This window comes from Lichenostomus cassidix, chromosome 11, assembly GCF_008360975.1.
Source record: "Lichenostomus cassidix isolate B80296 chromosome 11, HeHo_3.0, whole genome shotgun sequence".
Lineage (NCBI taxonomy): Eukaryota > Metazoa > Chordata > Aves > Passeriformes > Meliphagidae > Lichenostomus > Lichenostomus cassidix.
The window spans coordinates 19,406,714-19,429,111 of record NC_139492.1 but is presented as its reverse complement, the minus strand read 5'-3'; the positions used below and the strand labels follow the sequence as shown (position 1 = coordinate 19,429,111).

Sequence of the window (22,398 nt, the reverse complement as noted above, 5' to 3'; positions counted from 1 at the left end):
GCAACTGAAATTACTCCATCTCAGTATCAGGAACAAATGTTTCCACTAGGCTCCTTGTAGTGGCCACTATCTGAACTGTGGGTAAGAATCACTTGCGAGCCTGCTGCTTTCACTATCATCAGTGGGAGCTCTGAGGGGAGCAGACAAGGGGGTGAGCAGCAGCTGTGGACAATACACAGACCCCTGGCAGACTTCAGTGGGATTTTTCCTTCTGTCAGCTACAGAAAACTCAAGCTGGCCTGTTATGGTACAAACCTAAGTCTACACCTCTGATTGCAAAACAAACAGAAAAATTACTAAAAATGGAATTCAAATTTCTGTCCTTAGGTATTAACATAGTTGAAAAGTGAACTAACTGGGGTTGTCTATAGTTCTCTCTGAAAAAAATCAACAACAATAAATTTTAGTACTAAAAAAGGTGACCTAAAATTTCACAAGCACAACTTCATGCTGCAGAAGTCTTGGGTTGAGAATTCTGCATCACAGAACAGCTACTGTAACAAACAGTGAATTCATCTAAGCAGTCTTACAACTCATTAATAAATGCTGACCTTAAAGGCATAGCTGCAATTTGCAAAATTCTTAATTGCTAGATCTCTTATGTAATTCCATCTTGTAACTCCCACAGTCCAGAATAGAAGAAAAAAAAAAAAAAAGTTCAAATTTCTGTTTCTAGTGACCAACACTTTGCTCACAAAAGTGAAAAGCTCAAATAAGTTATTTTAAAGAAATCAGAATGTAAAATAATGAAACAAATATGCAATAATAAAAGACTAAGGGCAAAATAAATTTATACATAACACAACTATTTTTCAAAATTCTTGCTTTGCTTTAGATGCCAGATGCCTTCTGGCTAAAAACACATTCTTCACACACGCTGGGAATGTTGAGGAAAACTAGTCAGCATTCAGAGGATTAATACAGATTTCCAGCTCTGTGCCTTTAGGCTTAATAGTCAGACATCTATTTGTCCTCAGGAGAGGTTAGGGGTTGAAATGCAAATATGCAAACAACAGAATTCTTTGTTAAGATATAAGGAAAAAGCTTGATCTTTGCTGCTATTTAATAAATCCTTGCAATTTTATGGACTTATTTAAATGCAGCTTTGTGTCTTACTATTTTGAAGGAGAAAACAATGTAAGGAAACAAACACATTCATTCTGACTAAAATTTGTTCTCTAGAGGAAAAATGACATACACCCTTGACAGCTTATTTACCAAACTCACTAAAGATTTATTGATTTATCAATCAGTGCCTTGAGCATTTGCTTCTCCCCAAGGGAAAATTAACAATTCCAGCTAACCTAATATATTCTATGTATAAACTAAGTGAATGCAAGAATCAATCCTGGCACAGTTTACAACATCCAGTTGAAAAAATGCTATCCCTTTTGGTGTATGTAAAATTGAAAGCTATACTAACAAAGAATAAATGCTCATGTTGCTTAAAAACATAAAAAATACTTATTAAGACGGTACAATTGAACCCAACAGACATTTTAATTCATTTAAGTACTCAGTGGGAGGCAAAAGCATTGGAAAATAAAAAATTGAATTATTTTGCTTCTAGATTAGTACTAAGTACTACCACTATTAGTTACAATACTGACATGCCTCAAAGCAGAGATATTTCAAAGAGCTACAAATTCTCTTTTACTTCACCTGCAAAAGCATAAGCCTGAAAATTAGTGATTTGATGATGTCAGAGCAACATAAGAATCCCAGAAGATGAAAATTAAATATATTTTATCATTCAAGAAAGAAAGAAAATATTTTATCACAACTAAAATGTACAAAACTAGAATGGTGTTGGCAAAGAAAAATGCACTAAACATTAGCTTTGTTTTTCACTACAAAAAGTAAAATATCCCAAATATACATAAATAAAAGTTTGGAGTACTATAGAACTGGCAGAGCAGCTCAGTGCATCACTGCTACTGTGTTGAACCTTTGCAGCATCTGATTCCTACAGGGACCCACAAAACACTCAACCTCCTTCACCTACGGAAGCACAGGAAGCTCAGATGCAGCAAAGTCTTCTCTTGAAAACCAAGACCAACAATCCCCCAGGCCCCTGGCATTGTCCCTGGCAGAGGAAGGGACTCTCCACAGAGGCCTTGTCCTCACAACCAGGATCTTCCCAGCAAGACACATTCCATGGGAGCAGTAGAATTCAATCCATAACACCAACCACGGAGTCTTTTAAATCCTCGTGCACATAATTCCATTTAGCAGAAGTTTTTTTATAATCCACAGAATTTAGGGGTTTGCTAAACATTCAAATGTGCATTTAGAAAAAAAAAAATCCTCAAGATACGTCATGATGGCCTCCCTTTCTGTAAAATAGAATTAAGTATGATAATTGCGATCCAAACCCAGTGAAAAAAGACAGGAATTATTGTAAAAGACTGCCCTCTGGTGTTATGCCAATTCTAAATTCTGTTTTATATTTCAGATCCCCCCAACCACTCCACTGCATTTTTTTATTATTATTTTTTCTTTTTTTACCTGAAAGAACCACCTCCAGGGTCATTCAGCTTGTTTTTCTGATTTGCAGAGACCTGAACACCAAAGCCCCCAGGACTTTTACTGGCTTGTATTGTTGGTGCCTTCCCTACTGTGCCTGAAAAACACCAAGCAATGTTATTATGAGCTGTCTTAGACAATTTACATCAAAGAACCTTCTGTCCAGGAACTAAATTTAACTGTCTGTAAATTGCAAACAAAGGAAGTTATTATTTGTAAAGATTGCATGCTGAAGAAGAGCAATTTAAAATACATGATTTATATTAACATTACAGTTTGTTCAATATGTACAGAATAGCGAAGATTCCAAAACTGAAAACCATTGGCCATAAACAGCTACAATATTTACAATGGCTATAAGTGTGTTTGCAGTTGCCGGTAAACCACTTTTCTGGATAATCTGTACAGAATAAAGAAGCAGATTTTGAAATGCTCTTAATACAAATACTTTAAGTCAGAGTCAGTCAGGATATTAACTATGCCTTTTATATAGTAATTGTTCCTTATTGAAGTGAAAAGCATTTATTTCAGAATTGAAAGCATTGCATGTATTTAAAATGTTTGGCATTGCATATAAAAGAAAAAAATACTATTGCCAGACTTGACACATCCCCCCATAAAGGTTGTCTTTTCCTTCCTATCTTAAAAACAATGATTAAAAAATAATTTATGTCTGTATCTAGACTTTACAGGTCTTGAAGTACAAGTAAAAAAATGGGCTTTCTAAATGAGCCAAAGTGTGGTGAATATTCAGTAAATTAAAGAGATCTTAATTCCTCCCTGACATGAAACTTTTGGAGTAAGTCCTCCTCGACTGCTTAAACACATTTACTTGGGTTATATTTTGTGTTTCCTTTAATTCCACCTGTGTTTTGGCATATAAAGATAACTCACATATCTACTTGATTTAAAAGATCTCACCTTCTTGTGTGTCATTCCCTTTTATTCAGCATTACAGACAGTGTTTGAGACTTTGAGAAGGACATGGAAGTTATTCCTGCAGCCCAATGACTCAATTGCATATAAATGGCATGGTAAAGACCTCAGTAGAGTTACAGTGTTTTTCTGTCATGAATAATAAAAACCTGAAACACAACTATCCTAATAAATCCTTTTAAGAACACTTGTTGGCTAGCTAATACAAAGCTGTTAGCTTTGAATGAGTCCTGCATTACTTTTTTTTTTTTTTTGAAGTCTTCATCAACTCCAACACATGATCTTAAAGAGAAACTAATTTGATAGTGTTTGTTGAGTTTACCATCTGTATAAATAACCTGTAATGTGGACTCTCAACACTAGCAAATACAATATCAGATTTAGGACTTCAGGGTCAAGCCTGGGGAATAAAAATATTCTGTCATCAGAATATTCAAGGTCCATAAGGTGACATAGACAGCATTAGTTCATGGACCAGACAATTCATTTACCTACTTCAGATGAATCAATGGAAAGGTTTTCTACCAAGTGAACTGGAAGGAAGAAGGAAAGAAATAATGCAATAATAAAAATCAGCAGATCTCTGCTTTGTACAATTAATATCTAGAAGATTAAAAATGTGTTAACCTTGAAAATTATTGTAACGGCAAAATTAAGGTAACAACATCACTCCTCCAGAATTAATACTGTATTTCTTTTGAATCAGTATCAATGCTTTGTTTTCTGCTTTTGATTGAAAAACACCCCCAAAACAGTACAGCAACAGAGTAGTTAACTGCTTGGCTTCAGGAAAACAGTATGTCTGCACTGGATATGGAAGAATTAAGTCTCACATTCATCCTAAGTGTAAGTAATTCTACTCAAAGGATGTGGCAAAGTGAATTTAAGATTTGGGATGACACTTAAGTTTTCTGGTTTAAATAAATCACAGAGCAGAGCACATTTTGAAAATTAGAATCACCTGTGGGCCTAGATATTTCATGGGATTGGTAATGACATACAGAGTCTTTCACCACTGGATTCTTGCTCCAAATTTTAATTAGCATGATCTAGAAAAATAAGCCCAAATTTAGGAGCTTATAAATTCCTAGCTGTATTTCAGCACAGGTTATATAGCTGCAACAAACACTGTGGTGAATTATTTTATTATTTGGCTCAATTCCTTGATCCATAAGATGGAATTCACCTAATTATTATACTAGCAAGTGCTTTGGTAAAGGAGTGTGAATTTTTCATGCAGTAACAATGGTGTTACTTCCACTGGCGAAGAAGTAATTTTATTTATATAAAAGTCCTTAAAGCCTGCCAGTTTTATCTCACCTACTGTTTTAAGCAGCATTACAGTCTGTTCACATGGATGTATTAAAGATACACTGCACTTGAAGATTCATTCCTATCAAGGAGGAAAACACACCACTTTGTGGAGGTCAGCTCAGTTCTGGAGTAACTATCCTTAACAAGTCACTCTCCACAGAATTATGCTACTGGAAGTTTTATTTAGACCATGTCCTGTTCCAGTATAATATCTCCTTCTGCAGGAATACCTAGGTCAGAATAAAACATCGTTACACTGCGGTGTTTACAGTAAAAGTTTTTAACAATCTATCAGAATGAAGCACTTATGACAGTGCTGCCAGCACACAGGCAGACTGCCCCGTAGATGAGGCCTGCAGGATGAGTGGCTTTATACTGAGGTATTTTCTAAATGCCTATTCTTGTTCGTTTTGTCTGTGTAATTGAAACAATACACTGGAAGGCTTAACCAAACTTGTAAATTGGAATAAGCTCACCAGAAAGTCAGACCTTGCATAAATTGGCTTTTATGAAACCACTATCAACTACAAGCCAAACTGCCAGTTAAGTTGCATTGCACTGGCTGATCAAAAGCTATAAAGAATAAACTCATATTCTGGATCTACTGTTTAAAAGACAGATGCCAGTATCACGCAGATTCTCAGCACACTGTTGATATTCACAACTTGGAGACTGAACAAGCAAAGTAATGAAATCTGCCTTCACTCTCAGACACATTAGTCAGAAGTGAAAGCTCATGCTATAAGATGCATGGACATGTTACAAACTCAGGACATGAGTATCAGTGCTATCAAATATACCCATTTTATGGTGAGCAAGTGTATTTCTTCCTAACTTGGAGAAACAGCCTAAAGGATTACAGTGACAGCTTGGTCTCTGTGTGTCCATTCAACCTTTGGATTTCGCTAAGAGAACAGAGCAAGTAAAAGATCAACTGCTATTAAACATTTTTGATGCTTTTTTTCCCCAAGGAGAACAGAAACCAAGCAATGAAGTCAAGTAGGCAGCAATTGCTTTTATATGCATTTAAACTAGTCTGATTCCTGATTCAGTACCTGAAGATGACAAGCTCTGTATTCCATTACAAACCCTTAATCATATAAATGCCCACATCCAATACAATATTGTCACACATATTCAGGAAAAACAAAACCCAAACCTAAGAGGTTCAGTGGTAGAAAGAAACAAATGAGTATTTATTAGGAAGCAAGGAGGCTTCAAGAATCCTTGTAAAAAGTGGGGAATACCATCCAGACATGAATCTACCTGTGCAAAGACAGATGAGGAAGGCGTGTACAAACCCCATGCCGTATCTAATCAGGGCATGTCAGGCTGCTGTAGTCAGTCTCTGACCTCACCAAAAAGTAAACATACTGACAAGAGTCAAAGAAAACCAACTTGAGGCTTGAGAAATTTCTCTAGGGCTCCCACCTTGACCTCTGTAGCTGCAGAGATGGGGACTACCATGTTCCGCTTCAGAAGGATGAATTAAATATAGGATGATTAAATTGAGGCATCCACTAAGCTTCAGGAAAATGGAAGAATTTCTTTCTTGGCCTAGAGTTACAGTTAAGCACATTGAGAGCCAAGTTGGTTTAGAACTTTCCATGAAAAACTGCTGAGTGAGGAGCCAAGCATGTGAGAGTTTAGTCCTAAGGTTGTTTCAAAACATTTTGCTCTGTTGGTCTGAAACACCTTGAAACTGCGTATGAAAACATGCATTCTTTAGCCAGCATGAGGTAAAAAAAATAAATGCCAACAATGTTGCCAATGTCAACACTAAGTTTTTCCATGCTACTCGTTTGTAATTACAATGAAATTCATACAAAGGTAACAATCTCACTAAAACATTTAAACCCATACCTTGTGGTCTAATGGTCTGAGTTATTACCACTGGCATCCTAATCTGGGTAGTCTGGCAAGCAGGGGTTCGTTTCACAGTTTGAGCAGATGTTGACTGGATAATCTGCTATTATTAAAGAAAAGTATACTTATATTATACTCTTTACACGCAAACACACACAACGTAAATACACTAATACCTGTTATTACCAAGATAAGCACGTGGATCTCTGAAAGCACAACCAGCTGGTGACAAAAGTCATATTCATGTAATGCATGTGGTTGTGTGTGTGTATATACCCATTTTACCATCATGCTTAAAAAATAAAAAAAATCAAATCATATACGACACAGAAGTCATATGTCACAACCTTCATTAAAAATATATTTCAAAGTCAAAAAGTTATTAAAATTTAGACTTTTGTCTTCAGAAATTTTACTAGGAGGAAAGCAGTTTCATAGAAGAAAATGCTGCAATAATTGCAGTGGTATCCACCGACAAACATTAGGCTTGCAGTAAATATCTACGCTTTTTAAAGAAAACATACTAAAACTAAATTCTAAAATATTATGTGTTCCAAAGTCAGATATACATAAGAAAGAAAACCAGGTTTTGTGGTGATCATATACTATGAATCTTTTAAATATTAATTGGATTTCTCAAGGTTTTACTTACTACTAATTCAAGTTCTGAAGTCCTTCCCCAAAACTAAACTGGGGTTAGAAACTCAAAATTTGACCCATAAACAAATCAAATCAAAAAGAAAACATGTGAGAGGGTCATGTTTAGTCAACAGCAAAATGTACATTCATATGAGCAGGGACAAGGTAGGCAGAGACGTAATGAAAAGAAGATTCAGAAAGATGTGTGGATGCTGCAGAGCTGTAAAAAAAAAAATCCACAGATAATCTTTGAAAATAAAACACTGGCAAATAGCTATGACTAAGATTACAACCACAACTCAGGCATGGCAACTCCAGAACTCCCCACAGTCACAACTGTTCCTCCCCCTGCATGATGTGTCTGCTGCTTCTGAGCCCTGCATCTCCCCCATGGGATGCAGCATTCCCTCCTGGAAGGCAACACCACCCAGCACATCTCACAAAAAGAACATCGAAAACCATTTCATTTAGCTGGACAACAAATGGCCACATCTCTGACTGCAAAGCAACCTACGGAGAAAAGGAACGGAGAATCTGCATCTGCAAATCAGACGCAAAAGTAGAGAATGAGCAAGGAGGAAACTGTTCCATTGGCAGGAACCAGGGCTCCAAAACTGGAAGGGAGATAGGTGAAAACTACAAACAAGAAAAGAGTAATGAGGGACCTGTGATGTATTCTGGAAAAAAAAAACCAAAAACAGAAGGCCATTCTGAACTGCATTTTGTACATCCTAAAATACAGAGAGTTGAAAAGTTGAAATAAACCTGTGGATGTAGAAGTATTAGCAATAACCACATTGAAGAAAGAGAAAAGGGATAAAAGATTAAGGATTCAGCTTCAATATGGACACTGAAGGAAAATGGAGCATTTGCACTAAGCACAGAAATGAAGCAAATGGATATAAATTTACTTGGTCAAGACTGTGAGTGAATAGTCACATTCAGAGGAGGAAGAATAAAGTAGCTACCATGCTTAAAAACATGTACAAGTGTGGGTTTGGTAAAAAGACGGAATAGTCCACGTGAAAAAAAAACCCTACATTGGTAGGAAAAGAAAGAGAATGTTGCCACTCTTACAATAATTTATTGGTAAGATTTCAGAGAATAGTGAAGAAAAGCTGCTGTACCTTAACGGGCTGGAAGCCAGGCCATAAAGATGTGTGGGACTGTGGACACAATTACTATCTGGTATTACAGTAATCTTCTGCAATTAAATAGTTTTTCTCTCAGTGAAGCAACTTCTACAGTTCAGAACCAAGTTCTGTTTCACCTTGATTAATATTTTCATATGAATACCCTACATAATGAGCCACTAAAACCATTAAAGACAGAATAATATTTCACTATTTAAGATGACGTAAGAAATAGAAATGCTTTCTTTACTGTACAATACATTCAAAAAACTGTCTTTTGGCAAGTACTGTACTAGGACTTCAGTGTATGTACAAGTGCTGAAAGCATAGAAAATTATTGAGAAACAAACTTTTTCAAGGGGAAGAGACCAAAATCTTTATCTTAAACTCCATACAGCAACAAGCACACACTCTCTCAAAGGAACAACTGCACCACACCTCAGAGTAGCATTTTACACTAAATCCCAGTATCTATACTGGAGTTTTAAGAAATGTTTCAACACAGATTCAATCTCCAGACCTGGAGGTCATTAAGGAATTAACATTAGCAATTAGTTTCTGAAATACAGTATGTAACTGCTTTGCAGACAAATGACAGACATAGTAAAAACCAATGAATCAAAGGATCCTGCATTAAAATTTATAAACTATCTAAATCACACTTCATCAATTAAGGTAATTAAAACTGTTCTAATCTTCTTGCCTATTCTCCCAACATCATAAACATTACTATTAAGTCCTTAGCTTGGCCTGGAATTTGTAGACAATGAACAAGTGTACTAGCAAGTTAGGCTGGGAGATGATTAACTTAAATTCTTTCATATTTCTAACAGACTGAAAATGTACACAGCAAGTGTACCCCATGTAATGCAATCTATCTATATTCACAATCAAAGCTAAATGCCACTGATCAGTTCACAAGCCCTATCCCAGACTAAGAGCAGATAAAAAAGTGGATGTTGTAGGACACTAAGGTTATCAGGGACATTACTTCAGCCTTTAGAAAAGGGGAGATCTTAGTGCTGTTTGCAACAACCTTTGGGAAGATGAAGAGAAGACAGAGCCAGACTCTCCCAGGTATGCAGAGCAGAAGGATATAACACAAAAGACACGAGCTGGAACATAGGAAATTCCAATGTAATTTAAGAAAAAAAATTACCATGAGGGTGGGCAAGCTCTGGAACAGCTTGCCCAGAGTGGCTGCGTAATTTCCTCCCGAAGACACTCAAAACGTGACTGTTCACCTGGGAGACATCCTAACCTGTAAGCAGGAGGCTGGACAAGACACCTCCAGAAGTCCTTTCCAACCTTTTACCATTATGTCCATAAACACATCATCACAGATTTTACAGAAGTGCTGAGTCACAGAAGGTAACAAGAGAGAATATTAAAGTATTCAAAGCTTACAGAAACTGTTCATCATTCCCCCTCCACTAAAAAGGGAAGCATTTTCATTACTTCCAACTCTGAAGACAGCAAGCACAACAACAGAATAAAGGCACAGAAAATACAAAGGGTGGAATGTGATTTAGTCATTGCCTGGATTTGAGAGAGTTTAGAAAATGGCAAGATTACCAAACAAAATTATGATCAAGACAGTGTTGAGATAGCAACTACTGTCATATACCAGTTACTCCTCTTCAATTTATCTGTCAAAAGTTGAAGAATCATGTCTTCGATTGCTGTACTTTGGAGCTCTTCAAGGAACACACTTAAGTAGCAAAGTCGTGGCACTGCTTCTTCAAGTGCAATGCGTGCACAGTTATCTCCATTTTTCTTCTATAAAATAACATTTTTCTGCAAAGTAAGACATTTCTCACAATAGAAAGTATTCTCCCTCTCTTTTCATCTTTGCACTTCTCCCCTTGTCATCTCTCTCTTCACACTGACTGATTCACCATTTGTCTGCTCTCCCAGACCAGTTCCTTCTCTGACCTCCTGAACACTGCAGACACCACTCTAAAGTTGCTTTGCTAAAGTTGACCTTATTTTCACAGGTGAAAAAAAGGATATTTATACAAAGGTGCTTCCATATGGCAGCAGACTCATGAAGACAAAAAAAGGATACATAACAATCACGCTACTGAAAACAAGAATAACAAAGAGGTGACACCTGAAATATTATTTTCTTTTTCTAAGGGTTTTCTTCAAAAAGCGTAGATTAGATAACTCTGTGAGAATAAAGTAATGGTTCTCTCTGGTCCTAATCTCAAGCCAATAGGTGATGATCATTCCATGACAAGTGTGAATCTTATATTGTGTAAGTTATTGCAGGACAGAGAACAAATTACAGATGTGAACACAGACTAGTAATTAACAACACAATTAACCAACAAATACAGACTGAGAAAGAATCCAGCCAAAGCACATAAAACGTACAGAAGCAGAAAGAGAACAGAAGTTATCAGTCTTTCTCATGCCTACACAAGGGATACAAAATGAAATAAAAGCCACTATCCACAAACCATTAAAAGAAAAATTCCTTTAGGACATTTAGGTTAGAACTCTTTGCTCAATTTTCTGAGGAAAAAGGATTTTGCAGGTCTCCTGGACCAGTGCAGCTGCACGAGGTTCCATCCTACTTGTTTCCCTTTTAGTTGACAAGGGCTGCAAAACCAGCCTGGCTCATTTCACATAAATCACCCTTTGCAACAAAAGCATCTGAATCAAAAGCCTAAACCTAAATACCACAATAAAGAAAAACACAGTAAACAAGAGCTTCTGCAAAGAATGAAAAATAAAAATAAATTTGAAAAATATAACCTTTACCAAGCATTTTTTTCTCTCAAATAAGTTTGAAAAAAAATATTGTGGAAGGAAGAAACAAGACACTCAAACATACAAAATTCAGAATGGCTGTGGTCTGATATGACATTTATCTTCACTCATGAGTAAACACTTGCTAACTCACTTGTGGCTATGCCACTTGTGATTTATCAGTCTACTCACTCCTGAAGATAAATGTCATATCAAACCTCAGCTATCATGTAATCTGGCAGCATTAACTTACAATGTTCATGCTTTCATGGGCCTAGAATTCATATTTACCATTGCTTACCATACTGTATTAGAAGCAGCTACACTCTTTCAATGACGCCTCAAAATCTGCATAAGTAATTATTTTTCCTCCCAGATAAAACAAATTGACTTTTTTAAAACTCAGCACATAAATTTTAATTTTAATATGACAACAATATTACTCCATTGACTATAGGTTTTCAACAAAGCAATGAAGAAAAATAAAACAGAAGCCATGAGATCACTTGTCCCCCCTGCTCCTCAATTTATTATACAAGTCTCCCTACAATGGTCAAATAGTCTATTTTTGGGTGTTTTCAATTATGGCCTTTTCATCACTGTCTTCAGGAGCCTGATCTACCATCTAATACTCTCTTTTATGGATATATTCCTTCATATCCTACCTAAATCCTACTTCATTTAATTATATCCTGTTATTCATATTTATACCATCTTGGTCTGCTCCAAAATAATGGTCTTTTATTCTCCCTTTCAATCAGTGTTTGACCAAGTTACATCTGTACAATTCTCTTAAGCTTTCCTCTGACTCTTTCCTTTTAAGCCTGGCCTTTTGTTATTGGTTTCCAAACAGCAATCAGTGACAATATTCTCCTTATATGAAGGTACAGCCCACAAAATTCTGAAAATAAAGTCCATGATAACAACTCAGAAAACCACTACGCTGTGTTTCAAATAGGCATACAATTTGTCAAGTACAGGCTTTGTTCCTGTTAATGGATCCCAGACATCTACTACTCAACAGCCATTTTTATTTAAATTTTATTGCACACCAAATACCAAGTCAGTGGCTAAATCTTTATTAGTTCATTAATAGAAAACACTCCTTCCATCCAAACAGACATCTATTACTCTTCCATTTCTAAGTTGCCTCACAGACAAGACAAAAAGAAAATGATTTCCTAAAATTTCCCTAAAATGTGTACAAATTACAATCATTCATGAACAGAAAAGTGATGCCAGAAAAAGCTTCAGCAGAGAATTAAAAAGCCAAGCAGAACATCCCCATATAACATAGTTCTTATTCTGCTATGGTATCTTCTTTTCCAAATTCCATTACTCTATTTCAGCTTCTGAGACACTCCAACCACTGTGACACTCCATGGACAGTGTCAGTGAATGTTTGAGCAAATCGTCTTCTAATATATCTTAGAATATGGCAGTCTACCCTCTGGACACTGTGCCCAATTAGTGCAGCAATAACAGTGCAGATGTATTTCTATACATCCCTCCTAATCCTAGACCTCCATGAATCTTTATACAGTTTTGTATATAATTAAATTTGTTTTAATTAAGATGGATCACTGATTTTCTTGCTGAGTTTTTTTATCATTCAAATTTAATACTTGGTTTTACCCTCCAGTACTTTTTCCTCATGAAGCAGTCAGTGCCAACACAATACATAAAGTGCTAATCCACCTTTGTTACTCAATCTACTTAGAACCTCAACACATTTAACAAAGAACATCTCTCTTATTCGTACAAATTTTATTTGCTCTAACACCCAAAACAAGAGAGACAATGTCTGCATATATAAGGCAACACAAACCACATGGACTCTAAGAATGGCAATTTAGACAAACTTTGAACATTGCACTTAAAACAATTTAAAAAATTGATTCCCAGCTTATCTCATTAGGGTCTCATCAATAAAATATTAGGCTAAGATTATTCCCCTTTTCTCTGCCTAGAAGTGGCACAATCTAGCTTTATAAAGCACTGTTTTTCGTAGTTTGGAACATGATCCCAGTACTTTACAAAACGGGTAAGAAAAGGTCTCCTCTTTCATCTCCACTAAGACTGTACATTTCAAAGCCTTTGTGTAAGCTATGCTGCATGCTGACAGGATTTTCATGTTGCAAGATACCTCAATATAACTGGAGAAAGCATCACCACAGCTGACACCTTTGAGAACCAGAAAACTCAAAGGAAGGAACAGCTAACAGACCCTCCACATTTTAAGAGAAACTGGACTACCATAAACTGGCTGGTATGAAAAGATCTATATTCTAAAACAGGCTTGCCCTTCTGCAGCTGGACAGTTTGCAAAGCCAGCTGGAACTCTCTCCAATGAGCTTCAGGCTTGGAAAACCTGGAGCTCAGCCAGTTCCTCCATCAGTGCTGGCCACCCTCAGGCAAGCCAGCTGCAATCTTCCTCTTCTGGACAAGTCCAAGGCAAGATGGCCAGCAGCTCTTTCTGTGCTCTGATTTCGGGGAGCACTGGGAGCTGTGACAGTGTGATCACTGTCACAACAACAACAACAACAACAAAAAAAAAAAAAAAAAAAAATCAATACTTAGGAGCAATTACTGGGGTGATACGGAGCTGCTGCTGCGTTGTCTGCTTGGCACCTGAGTTGATAGTTGCAGTGCTCAGATTTTTTGATGCAGCATCTCTTGCTGTCTGATGCTGCTTTTGTCTGTATAGAACTATTCTGTGGGTAATTAAACACCTGGTTAATGTAAGGTTTGATTCTATTAACTAATGACAAATTTAATGCAAATATGAAAAGACAGTTTTACATTAAAGCCTGTAAATTATGATTTTTAATATCTTCTCCCTATGTGTTTTCCAGAAAAGTAGTAGTGTTAAGCATAGTTTTGTTCTGCACAGTTTGTGACCTTCTGAAAATGCAGCAGTCATTTCATGTACCCAGTAAATGAAAATTCAGCCCTAAACCTGTGACCTCCTTACAGACAGAAAACCAACTTTTTTTGCCCATCAAATCAATCTCCAGAGTGTTACTTGAGCAGTTTTCAGGTCCTCCTATGACACAGGTATGCCAAAAAAGCTCTTCACATCGTTAATCTCCACTCAGGTTAATGTCACGACTGCTTGCTTTGGGTATCCATTGACATGAGACAGAATGTGGCTCTCCCAGAAATCTGGCTTCATCCCAATCAGAAAATAATCCACCAGAACTAAAATTGTAAAGAGTAAGAATTCCTGTGGTCTTACCCATTTCTGTCCTACGTCAGTGTTTCTCAAAAGATGCAGTGTAACCTCCCTAGTGGGCACAGGAGCACTTAAGGTGGGCTGCACAATACTGGAAAAAGCTATGTTACATGGCAAGTAGGTTAGTTTTAAGATTGTGGCATGAGATAAGGTCAGGCTTACTGGCCATGGACATCTCTACTTGTAAGTACTCTGTCAGCTGCTGGCAGAAATTTGCTTACCCTGGGACAGGGAGTAATTTTTATGCCTACTGCCTGTAATTATCCAGCAGTTCCTGCTCTTCTACTTGCAAGAGCCAAAGCTATTGTCCATTCAGTCATGAAATAAGGACAAATCAAAGAGCTGTCAAAAAAAGTGTGAGGAACACTTTTCTAATTAATACAATAATCCAGACAGGGTGGGGAGAAGCGATCTCAGAAAAAGAAAGAATGCAAGTGACTGGACTTGCATTGAAGCAGCTGAATTAAAGTGAAAAACATCCAACTGTCTTGTGTGTATTACAACAGTCAAAGTCAAATCTTAGCATCCAAGATGTTCTTACACATTAAAACTACGCGCAATAAAGGATTATAAAATTATATTAATTTCATTTTAAAGTTAGTCATTTAACCACTAGAAAGTATTTGTAAGGTTCAAGACACAGCTCAAGTATTTTCAGACTGTGCACTGCCACTTTTAAATCAAAGCAAAAGAAATATTCTCTCTCTACAAACGTTACAAATTATTTATATGCTTTATAGAGCCTATAAACTCAAGGATAGATCACTGTTATGTTTTACATTATCACATATGCATTTCTCAACCTTGATAATATAAATTGTTACCAACTTGATACACGTTCTGGGACCTAAGTGAAAGTAAGTGAAATTGAAACCTAAGTGAAGCACTTCACTCACACATACACTGAAACCACACACAAGGAAACTCTCACAGGTAACGCCTGTATAAACTCAAGGCCTTGTAAGAATCCTTAACATCTTAATTACAAGTGCAAACACGCACACAAGATCCTGGGTAAAAGCAGGATAAATTCACCATGCCCTCAGTGACTACCTAGCTGTACAGTTGTCTTACTAACAGTGCCTTTGAAATTAATGAATCTAAGCACATAATAGTTCATTATGCACAACAAAGATACAGTTCAGTGTGTAACAGAGAATGGCATTATTTTCAAACAGCACAGTTCTTCTTCTCCAAGATTTTATAACTACGTTTAGAAGAGTTTAAAATGAGTTAATTTTAATGCAGACTAATCTAAGCAAAGCAGCATATCTAACAACATACTCAACATTATACTCCTGCCTGTAAATCTTGGAAAGCTTTCTGTTCTACATTTATAACTCCCTCAAATTCCACTCTGCTCACACAACAATCACTGTACTGCAGACAAAAAAGCCAAGAGTGCACTTCCTTGAATTTATGTTAATAATCTTATCTAAAGCAATGGTTGAGCACACATGGGAAATGACAGAAAATGAGGTACTGCTACATATCACAGAATATGATACAAACAAAAAAGAACTTTCCCAAACAAGCTGCAATAAAAGTGACACTGAAAACTGCTATATAGTTAATTAAGGAATTCTCTTTTATACTACAGTACCTACCAGTTGAGAACTCTGATTTGACTGTACCACCTTAACCTGAGGAGGCTGCACTGTATTTGATACAGAGACTGTGCAAATGTTGTTTGGTTGCCTTATTCCTATTGTCTGCGTCGTGACAACAGAGGAAATGCTTCCCGAGGCAGATTGAGGTATAACTTGTGAGAGCTTGGTTTGTTGGAGTGACTGCTGAGACGGCTGTCCTTGCAAAACCAAATGTTGACTATTCAGTAAAGATTGTCTCAGTGCAGGTAGACTTTTCTAAAAACAGAAGAAAGTTTATGAAATGTCAAACTTAGCGGATTGGCAAAAAATATTTTGAAATTTGCTGTAAACATAATTAAAAGAATGCAAATTTTTTCCAATTTTACTAACTGCCTATTCATCAAATAGAAGTAAGATAGAACACAGTTTGTAAGAGAAAGTTCAGTTTACATTTTTAATAAGCTTTCAATTTGGATTTAGCAACCACATAGATTTTCATGAGCCCTTATAATTCCACTGTAGCAGTAGAACATAACACTCTTCTTCTTGAGACTATCTAGAACTTGTATCTTAGGTCTTTGGAAGAGCAAGAAATGGAAGCAGGAAAGGCAGAGCCATAAAACAACCCTATTCCCACTGCATGCCAGAAGCAGCAAGCTGCACCAATTTACTCCTCCTGACACATCTCCAGTGTGAGCCAGATGATTTCACTGTCAATGCCCTACAGCAGTAATTGCTTATTGTATTAGTTCTGAAGTAATGTATTGTGACTGGATTAGAAAAGTGTACTATTGCATGTTCCACGTTCACACTACTTTAACAAAAAAGTACTTCTAAAAGGCTGTACTGTACCTTCGTGAACAAATTTTTTACTTTTTAAGTTGCAGAAGTGTTCTTTTGAAGTGCTCCCCCAGGCAGCTGTAGAATGCAACAGTGTTTAGTCCAAGCTACAGCTCCTTCTAAACTTCTAATATTGATTTAAAAACTTAATGCCTGTTGTCCAGAAAGGACTTCAAAGAATGAAAATAAATCAAAACTTATCAGGATGCTAAAAGTGACTGTAGTAAAAGCCACAAACAAGAGCTCATGATAATTTGAAAAAACAGAAGCAGAAAATTCTGAAGGAAAGTCACAGAAAGAGAAGAGAAAGGAAATCTGCCCTAAACAGACGTTTTGAACTAGACCAAAAATGCTTCTAAAATCATATCTATGGTTTTGTTGGGACATAAACACCCTTCGTATGTTTGTATACAATCCTGCATATGGAAGCTATTGTAGCTAATTTACAGAACCAATTAAAAGTTAAATTTACCCCCACATATACTGACTTAGGATCCAACAATACATCTATCTTGTATCCAATCAGAAATTCTACTGTTGATTAGTTCCAGATTACAAGCTGGATTATCTAATCAACACCTGTATCCAGTTCAGCTTTTCACAATCAGTGCTACATGTGGATTGAAAGTTATCAATGACCCAAACATAGATTAGAAAAACAATATGGAAACAGCTTATTAAATTACTTGAAGCATTCCATAGAAATAACTTAGGACTCTTTGAAATGAGAATGTTTTCATTCTTCACAAAAAATTACCTATTACCACAGGAAAGTGTATTTATTATAAAAGTAAAGGCTCACAACAGAATAGACAATGGATAGTTTCCAAACCAGGGAGTAATTGTTTATTTTTTTAATCTAATTACTGCAGCATTCTAGATCGAGCTGTGAACTCCAGATCAGCTCTGGACGACAAATGCCTTTTTCTTAAACTCAGCCAAGGTCCCAAACACACGAAGTCTCCCTCTCATAGGAAATCCCTATTTCTCACCACTGTCCCAGGCTGTTGGAGCAGCCCAGGGCCACACAAGCTGCGCGCAGCACCTGCCTGGCCTGCACAGGACTTCCAGCCAAGGAAATCTTGGCAGAAATGGGGAACATTTAGAAGAGAAGAGTAGTTCTGCTCTGGACCAGTGAAGATAATACCATTTTAAAAGGATATTCTAAGACTCAGTGTAATGAAATTTGCACTGTTATAAATTTATCCAAACAATACTCACCTTAAGGAAAGGTACAAGATATGGCTGAGGAGATGATTTGAGTTCTGTTTGAAGGCGGCCTGTAAATTCTTCTGGATCAATCTTTGCATCCTTCAGGGTGATGAAAAAAAAAGCATCAACAACTCAGTTCAGTTGTTTGGTTGCCTCTTTACCAGCTAATATATACACATACCTCTCTACCTAAATAGGCTGCCTTATCAAGGCCTTTCAGAGCTGAAATCCCTTAACTCCTCTCTAAGATCCTTCTGTCAAGCATTAATTCAAACGTGTAACATGCCACTCAAAATTCAGAGAATTCCCTTGGAGATGCACAATTTAAATCACAACAAGGCCCCAGAAACACTCAAGTCTCTTTTGGCACTCCATTCTCTTGCTAACATTCACATAATGATTTCTTTTTTAAAATTAAAAGAAATCAACAATAGGTTGTTGAAGTAACCTTACAAACTATTATAAGACTTGTCAGTCTTTATAATAATTCCAAACCCAATTTTGATGGTATAATTTAACCTGTAGAATGTGCATATATAAAACTGTATAGGTAAAGCATGGGCGTATATAAAAAACATGCTTATAAGTAGATATAAAATTTTCTCCTATATGCATTAGTATGTATATTCACAAAATATACACTTACAATTATATTAAACAAATAATCAGTCATTTATTTAGTAGTTAATTCAAGAAACCCCTAACTTGGGTGTATGTTATGATACTTCTAAAATATCATTAGTTACAAGTCCAGGTTGTAATAAAAACATTAACTAACCTCCCTGACTGATACAGAACAAGAGAAAAAGCAAACCAAAACAAAGCTTCAATAAATATATATGTGTGTCATTACTTTGTCTAAAATACTGTAAGTAGTAACCCTTACTTATCTACTCTTTTCAAATTTGCAAAAGTTAAAGCAAGTTTTTACTGGAACCACTGAACGTGATTGTTGAATGGCTCACACTTGAAAACCGTCTTAGGTTTGTCTAAAATATACAGGCTTCTCTGGCAATGAATTCAAAGAAATGTATAGCAACTACTTTTAAATCCAAGTTCTTCACAGACTATATTATGTTTCATTAAAGACACTTGACCATTTTCCCAGCTCCTCAATAATATCTGTCTGCAGCTGATTTATACAATTCACTGCAACACCTGTTGCACTGGAGACTGCAGCAAGTCCTACCTTTTCTGGGTCCAAGGACTCTAACACAGCTTTGCCTCTGGAAATCCCCATGTCACTAAAGCTCCATGCAGGGGCACCTGTCTGCAGAGCAGCTGAAAATCAGCAGCTCAGGAAAATACTTTTTCTTCAGTCCTAGAAACCCTAAACCATGTTGTGAAGGCATGTATCTACAGTTGTTCTGTGCTTAAAACAAGAGCTTCTTGTTATTTCAGAAAAGAAACTTAATGAATCCTCAAGGAAAAATCCCATACTTTACTGTTTTACTAAAGGAACAAGCAAAATATAACCCATCAAAACAAGAGTAGCTTTGACAACTGCCTACTAAACACCTTGCTGCATTTCCCCTTTCAAACACCAGGAGAAAGTCTACCTTTAACAGATTTTTCAATATATGGAACATACAGAATACTGCATTTAGAGGTAGCTCAACTCCTTTCACTTTCACAGAGCCAAAAGAATGGTTAATATCAAAGCAATAGTTTTCAGCACCCATAAATAACAAGCCCAATAGATAATGGACAAAATAAAAGTTAAGTAAATATTTACCAACAAATCTTGAACCAGAGCTTTCACATTGCGCGACGTTTCTGGAGATGGTGAATTATGAGAAGCAAGTTTTATCAGAGTAGCTAAAAAGTTTTTGCATTTTTTCACATTCTCTTGCATTTCCTGCAAAAGCCAAGGAAAACAATTTTCAGCTCCATGCTATTTTTCCATTACAATCAACGCATGCTCTGACCACTATAAATAAGGAAAATGATGAAATTTTTCTAATTCAGACACAACATATGAAATACATCTGTAGCTGTTTTGCTGTTGCTGATTGTTACCTGAGACCTCTTCTTTACATAACTGGACATCATAGCTCATGAACAACAACAACAACACAAATCAATGAAAGAAAAATATTTTATCTTTTACAGCCTGCTTCGGTACAAATAACCTTAAATATGAGGAGTAACACAACGATTTGCTGGAGATGCATTCCTCTTTGAGATGCCCAATGCACAATGTACAAACATTCCCCAAGCTATCTTAATTTGTTAAATTATTGATTTAGTATGTTTTTGTACAAAGTAGCTACAGCAGTAAAATCAAATTAGAAATAAGTCTTCAAACATCATCGCATCTAATCCTTTTTTCATTAGTAGTAAAACAAGCCTTTATTTTTACGTAGTGTAATTGCTCCAAGAAACAGAAACGCCACACTTCAGTGTAACCATAGTTTTGAAGCCCAGCAACAGAAAATAAGGAAGTCCATAGACTGAAGGCCTGACTGTTGTGTCTACAGGAACAGAATAGTTTTTTCATCAGTGACACACACGTGGCAGGAGGAGGAAAGCTGACCACAGTGTTCTTCCTCTCAGAATTTGTATCCCATTTAGATCAAACCAGGGGAAGGGTTCTGCTGTTTGTCAAGTACTTGTTCCATGAGGGGATACACGCTTGCATGAAGAACAAGCTCTTCCTGCTTCTGAATAGACCCAAGAAGTTCAGAAGGTACCAAGAAAACAATGTTTCCAGTATTTTCCAACTTGCCTGTGATACAACCGTAGTTCCAGGCACAGGGGAGCTGGGTATGACCAGGGGCTGTGCTGGGACCTGTGCTGCTGTGTGAGGGGGGAGTGGCAGCCGAGGCTGACCTTGGGGCTGGGCTGAGCCTTGGCTCTGTCCACCAGTGATCACTGCAGGCTGCTGAGAAGCTGAAGTTCCAGTTGCTACTGTTGTCTTGAACAAATTTTGAGCACTCGTCGTAGCTACTGATACCTATTAAAATTTTATATTTAAAAAACAGGTAATTATCTTCTTTTAGCTCTTTTATTCAACCATAAAATTCTTGAAAGGAAAAGCTTGTTTCCAGCGACACACAGCATACACCACAGCCCTCAACAGGGACAAAACCAGCACAGCACATCTACTTCTGCAACAGTATTTATCACTCCAGCTGATTGGAGCTTTTACTTTAAAGAAAATAAATTACCCTCAAATTTGGTATCATCTAGGAAACAGTAGAAAGTAAGATCTAGGCTGTCACTCATCACCTACATAACACAGTCTGACTCCACATTCATCACTAATTTCTGGGACTACATTTGCAATAAAAGATATGAGCACTAAAATTCACTTTCAAAAAACCATGCAAATCATAAAATCATAGAATGGTTGGGGTTGGAAGGGACCTTAAATCTCATCCAGTTCCATCCCCTGCCATGGGCAGGGACACCTTCCACTATCCCAGGTTGCTCCAAGCCCCAATGTCCAAGCTGGCCTTGAACACTGCCAGGGATCCAGGGGCAGCCACAGCTTCTCTGGGCACCCTGTGCCAGGGCCTGCCCACCCTGCCAGGGAACAATTGCTTCCATGTATCTGACCTAAATCTCCCCTCTGAGTCTGAAGCCTTTCCTCCTTGTCCTAGCACTGGAGTCCCTGGCCACACACCAAGCACAAGCGCTGTTTCCCCAGCCCAGGCTCACCGTGCTGTGTGCCAGCACAGCCCCTCCTGGCAGCGTGGCCGCGGCACTGACGGGCGCTGCTGTCGATGGCACCACCTTGCTCTGCACAGGGAGCCCCAGGCGGACGCTGGACGTGGCCACGGACGTTGGCTGCTAATAAAGGAAAAACAAGCATTTCTTTTCTTCCTTAGTAACTTGATCTCCAAGGCTTTTTAACAATAGTGATTACAAGAATAATCGTTAATAGTGAAAAAAAAAAAATCACACCTAGTAATGTGCTCCTAAATATATATATATTCACAAATACTGTGAAAATTAGGGTTCTCATGTTCCATGACAGACTTGCAATATTTCTGCTAAAGGTTATTATTCATACAGCTATATGGAAAAGGTTAGAAAAAACAAATGTGACCTGCAAAAAAAATGACGTTACCTTGATGCATTAATTCAGCTGTAATAGTTATGTGTCAGTATTCATCAATATTTGAATTTATCACTGCCAGTGACACATACTGGTCCTCTTGATATTCACTGGCCTGTTCTAGAGCTTTTTCTTTATGAAAATTAATATGAACAGAAAATTTAGAAGGCAGAAAAATATTCTTAGGATCATTTCAGACTGAATTACACAGAAACTAACTTGCACAGAAGTGAAATCTAAGCATGGGGAGAACCTTTGCCATAGAACACCCGCTCTGTACCTCTGCAG

General features: G+C 37.1%; 1 protein-coding gene across 4 annotated transcripts in view; it reads right to left on the bottom strand.

The window, feature by feature from the left end:
* LOC146432426 (transcription initiation factor TFIID subunit 4-like) overlaps positions 1–22,398 on the bottom strand; it is a 146,505-nt gene that overhangs the window by 106,352 nt on the left and 17,755 nt on the right. For 2 of the 4 annotated variants that reach the window (XR_014854591.1, XM_085072064.1), the window contains exons 3-9: positions 21,711–21,842; positions 20,776–21,003; positions 19,783–19,905; positions 18,057–18,146; positions 16,014–16,271; positions 6,640–6,745; positions 2,509–2,623 (exon numbers count right to left, since the gene is read on the bottom strand). Coding sequence is in view for 3 of the 4 variants with exons in the window: in XM_085072064.1 (XP_084928190.1) it covers positions 2,509–2,623; positions 6,640–6,745; positions 16,014–16,271; positions 18,057–18,146; positions 19,783–19,905; positions 20,776–21,003; positions 21,711–21,842 (1,052 nt within the window). In the remaining variant the exon portion in view is untranslated. The remainder of the gene's footprint in view (positions 1–2,508; positions 2,624–6,639; positions 6,746–16,013; positions 16,272–18,056; positions 18,147–19,782; positions 19,906–20,775; positions 21,004–21,710; positions 21,843–22,398) is intronic. The other 2 variants (XM_085072067.1, XM_085072065.1) reach the window with 2 other exon arrangements.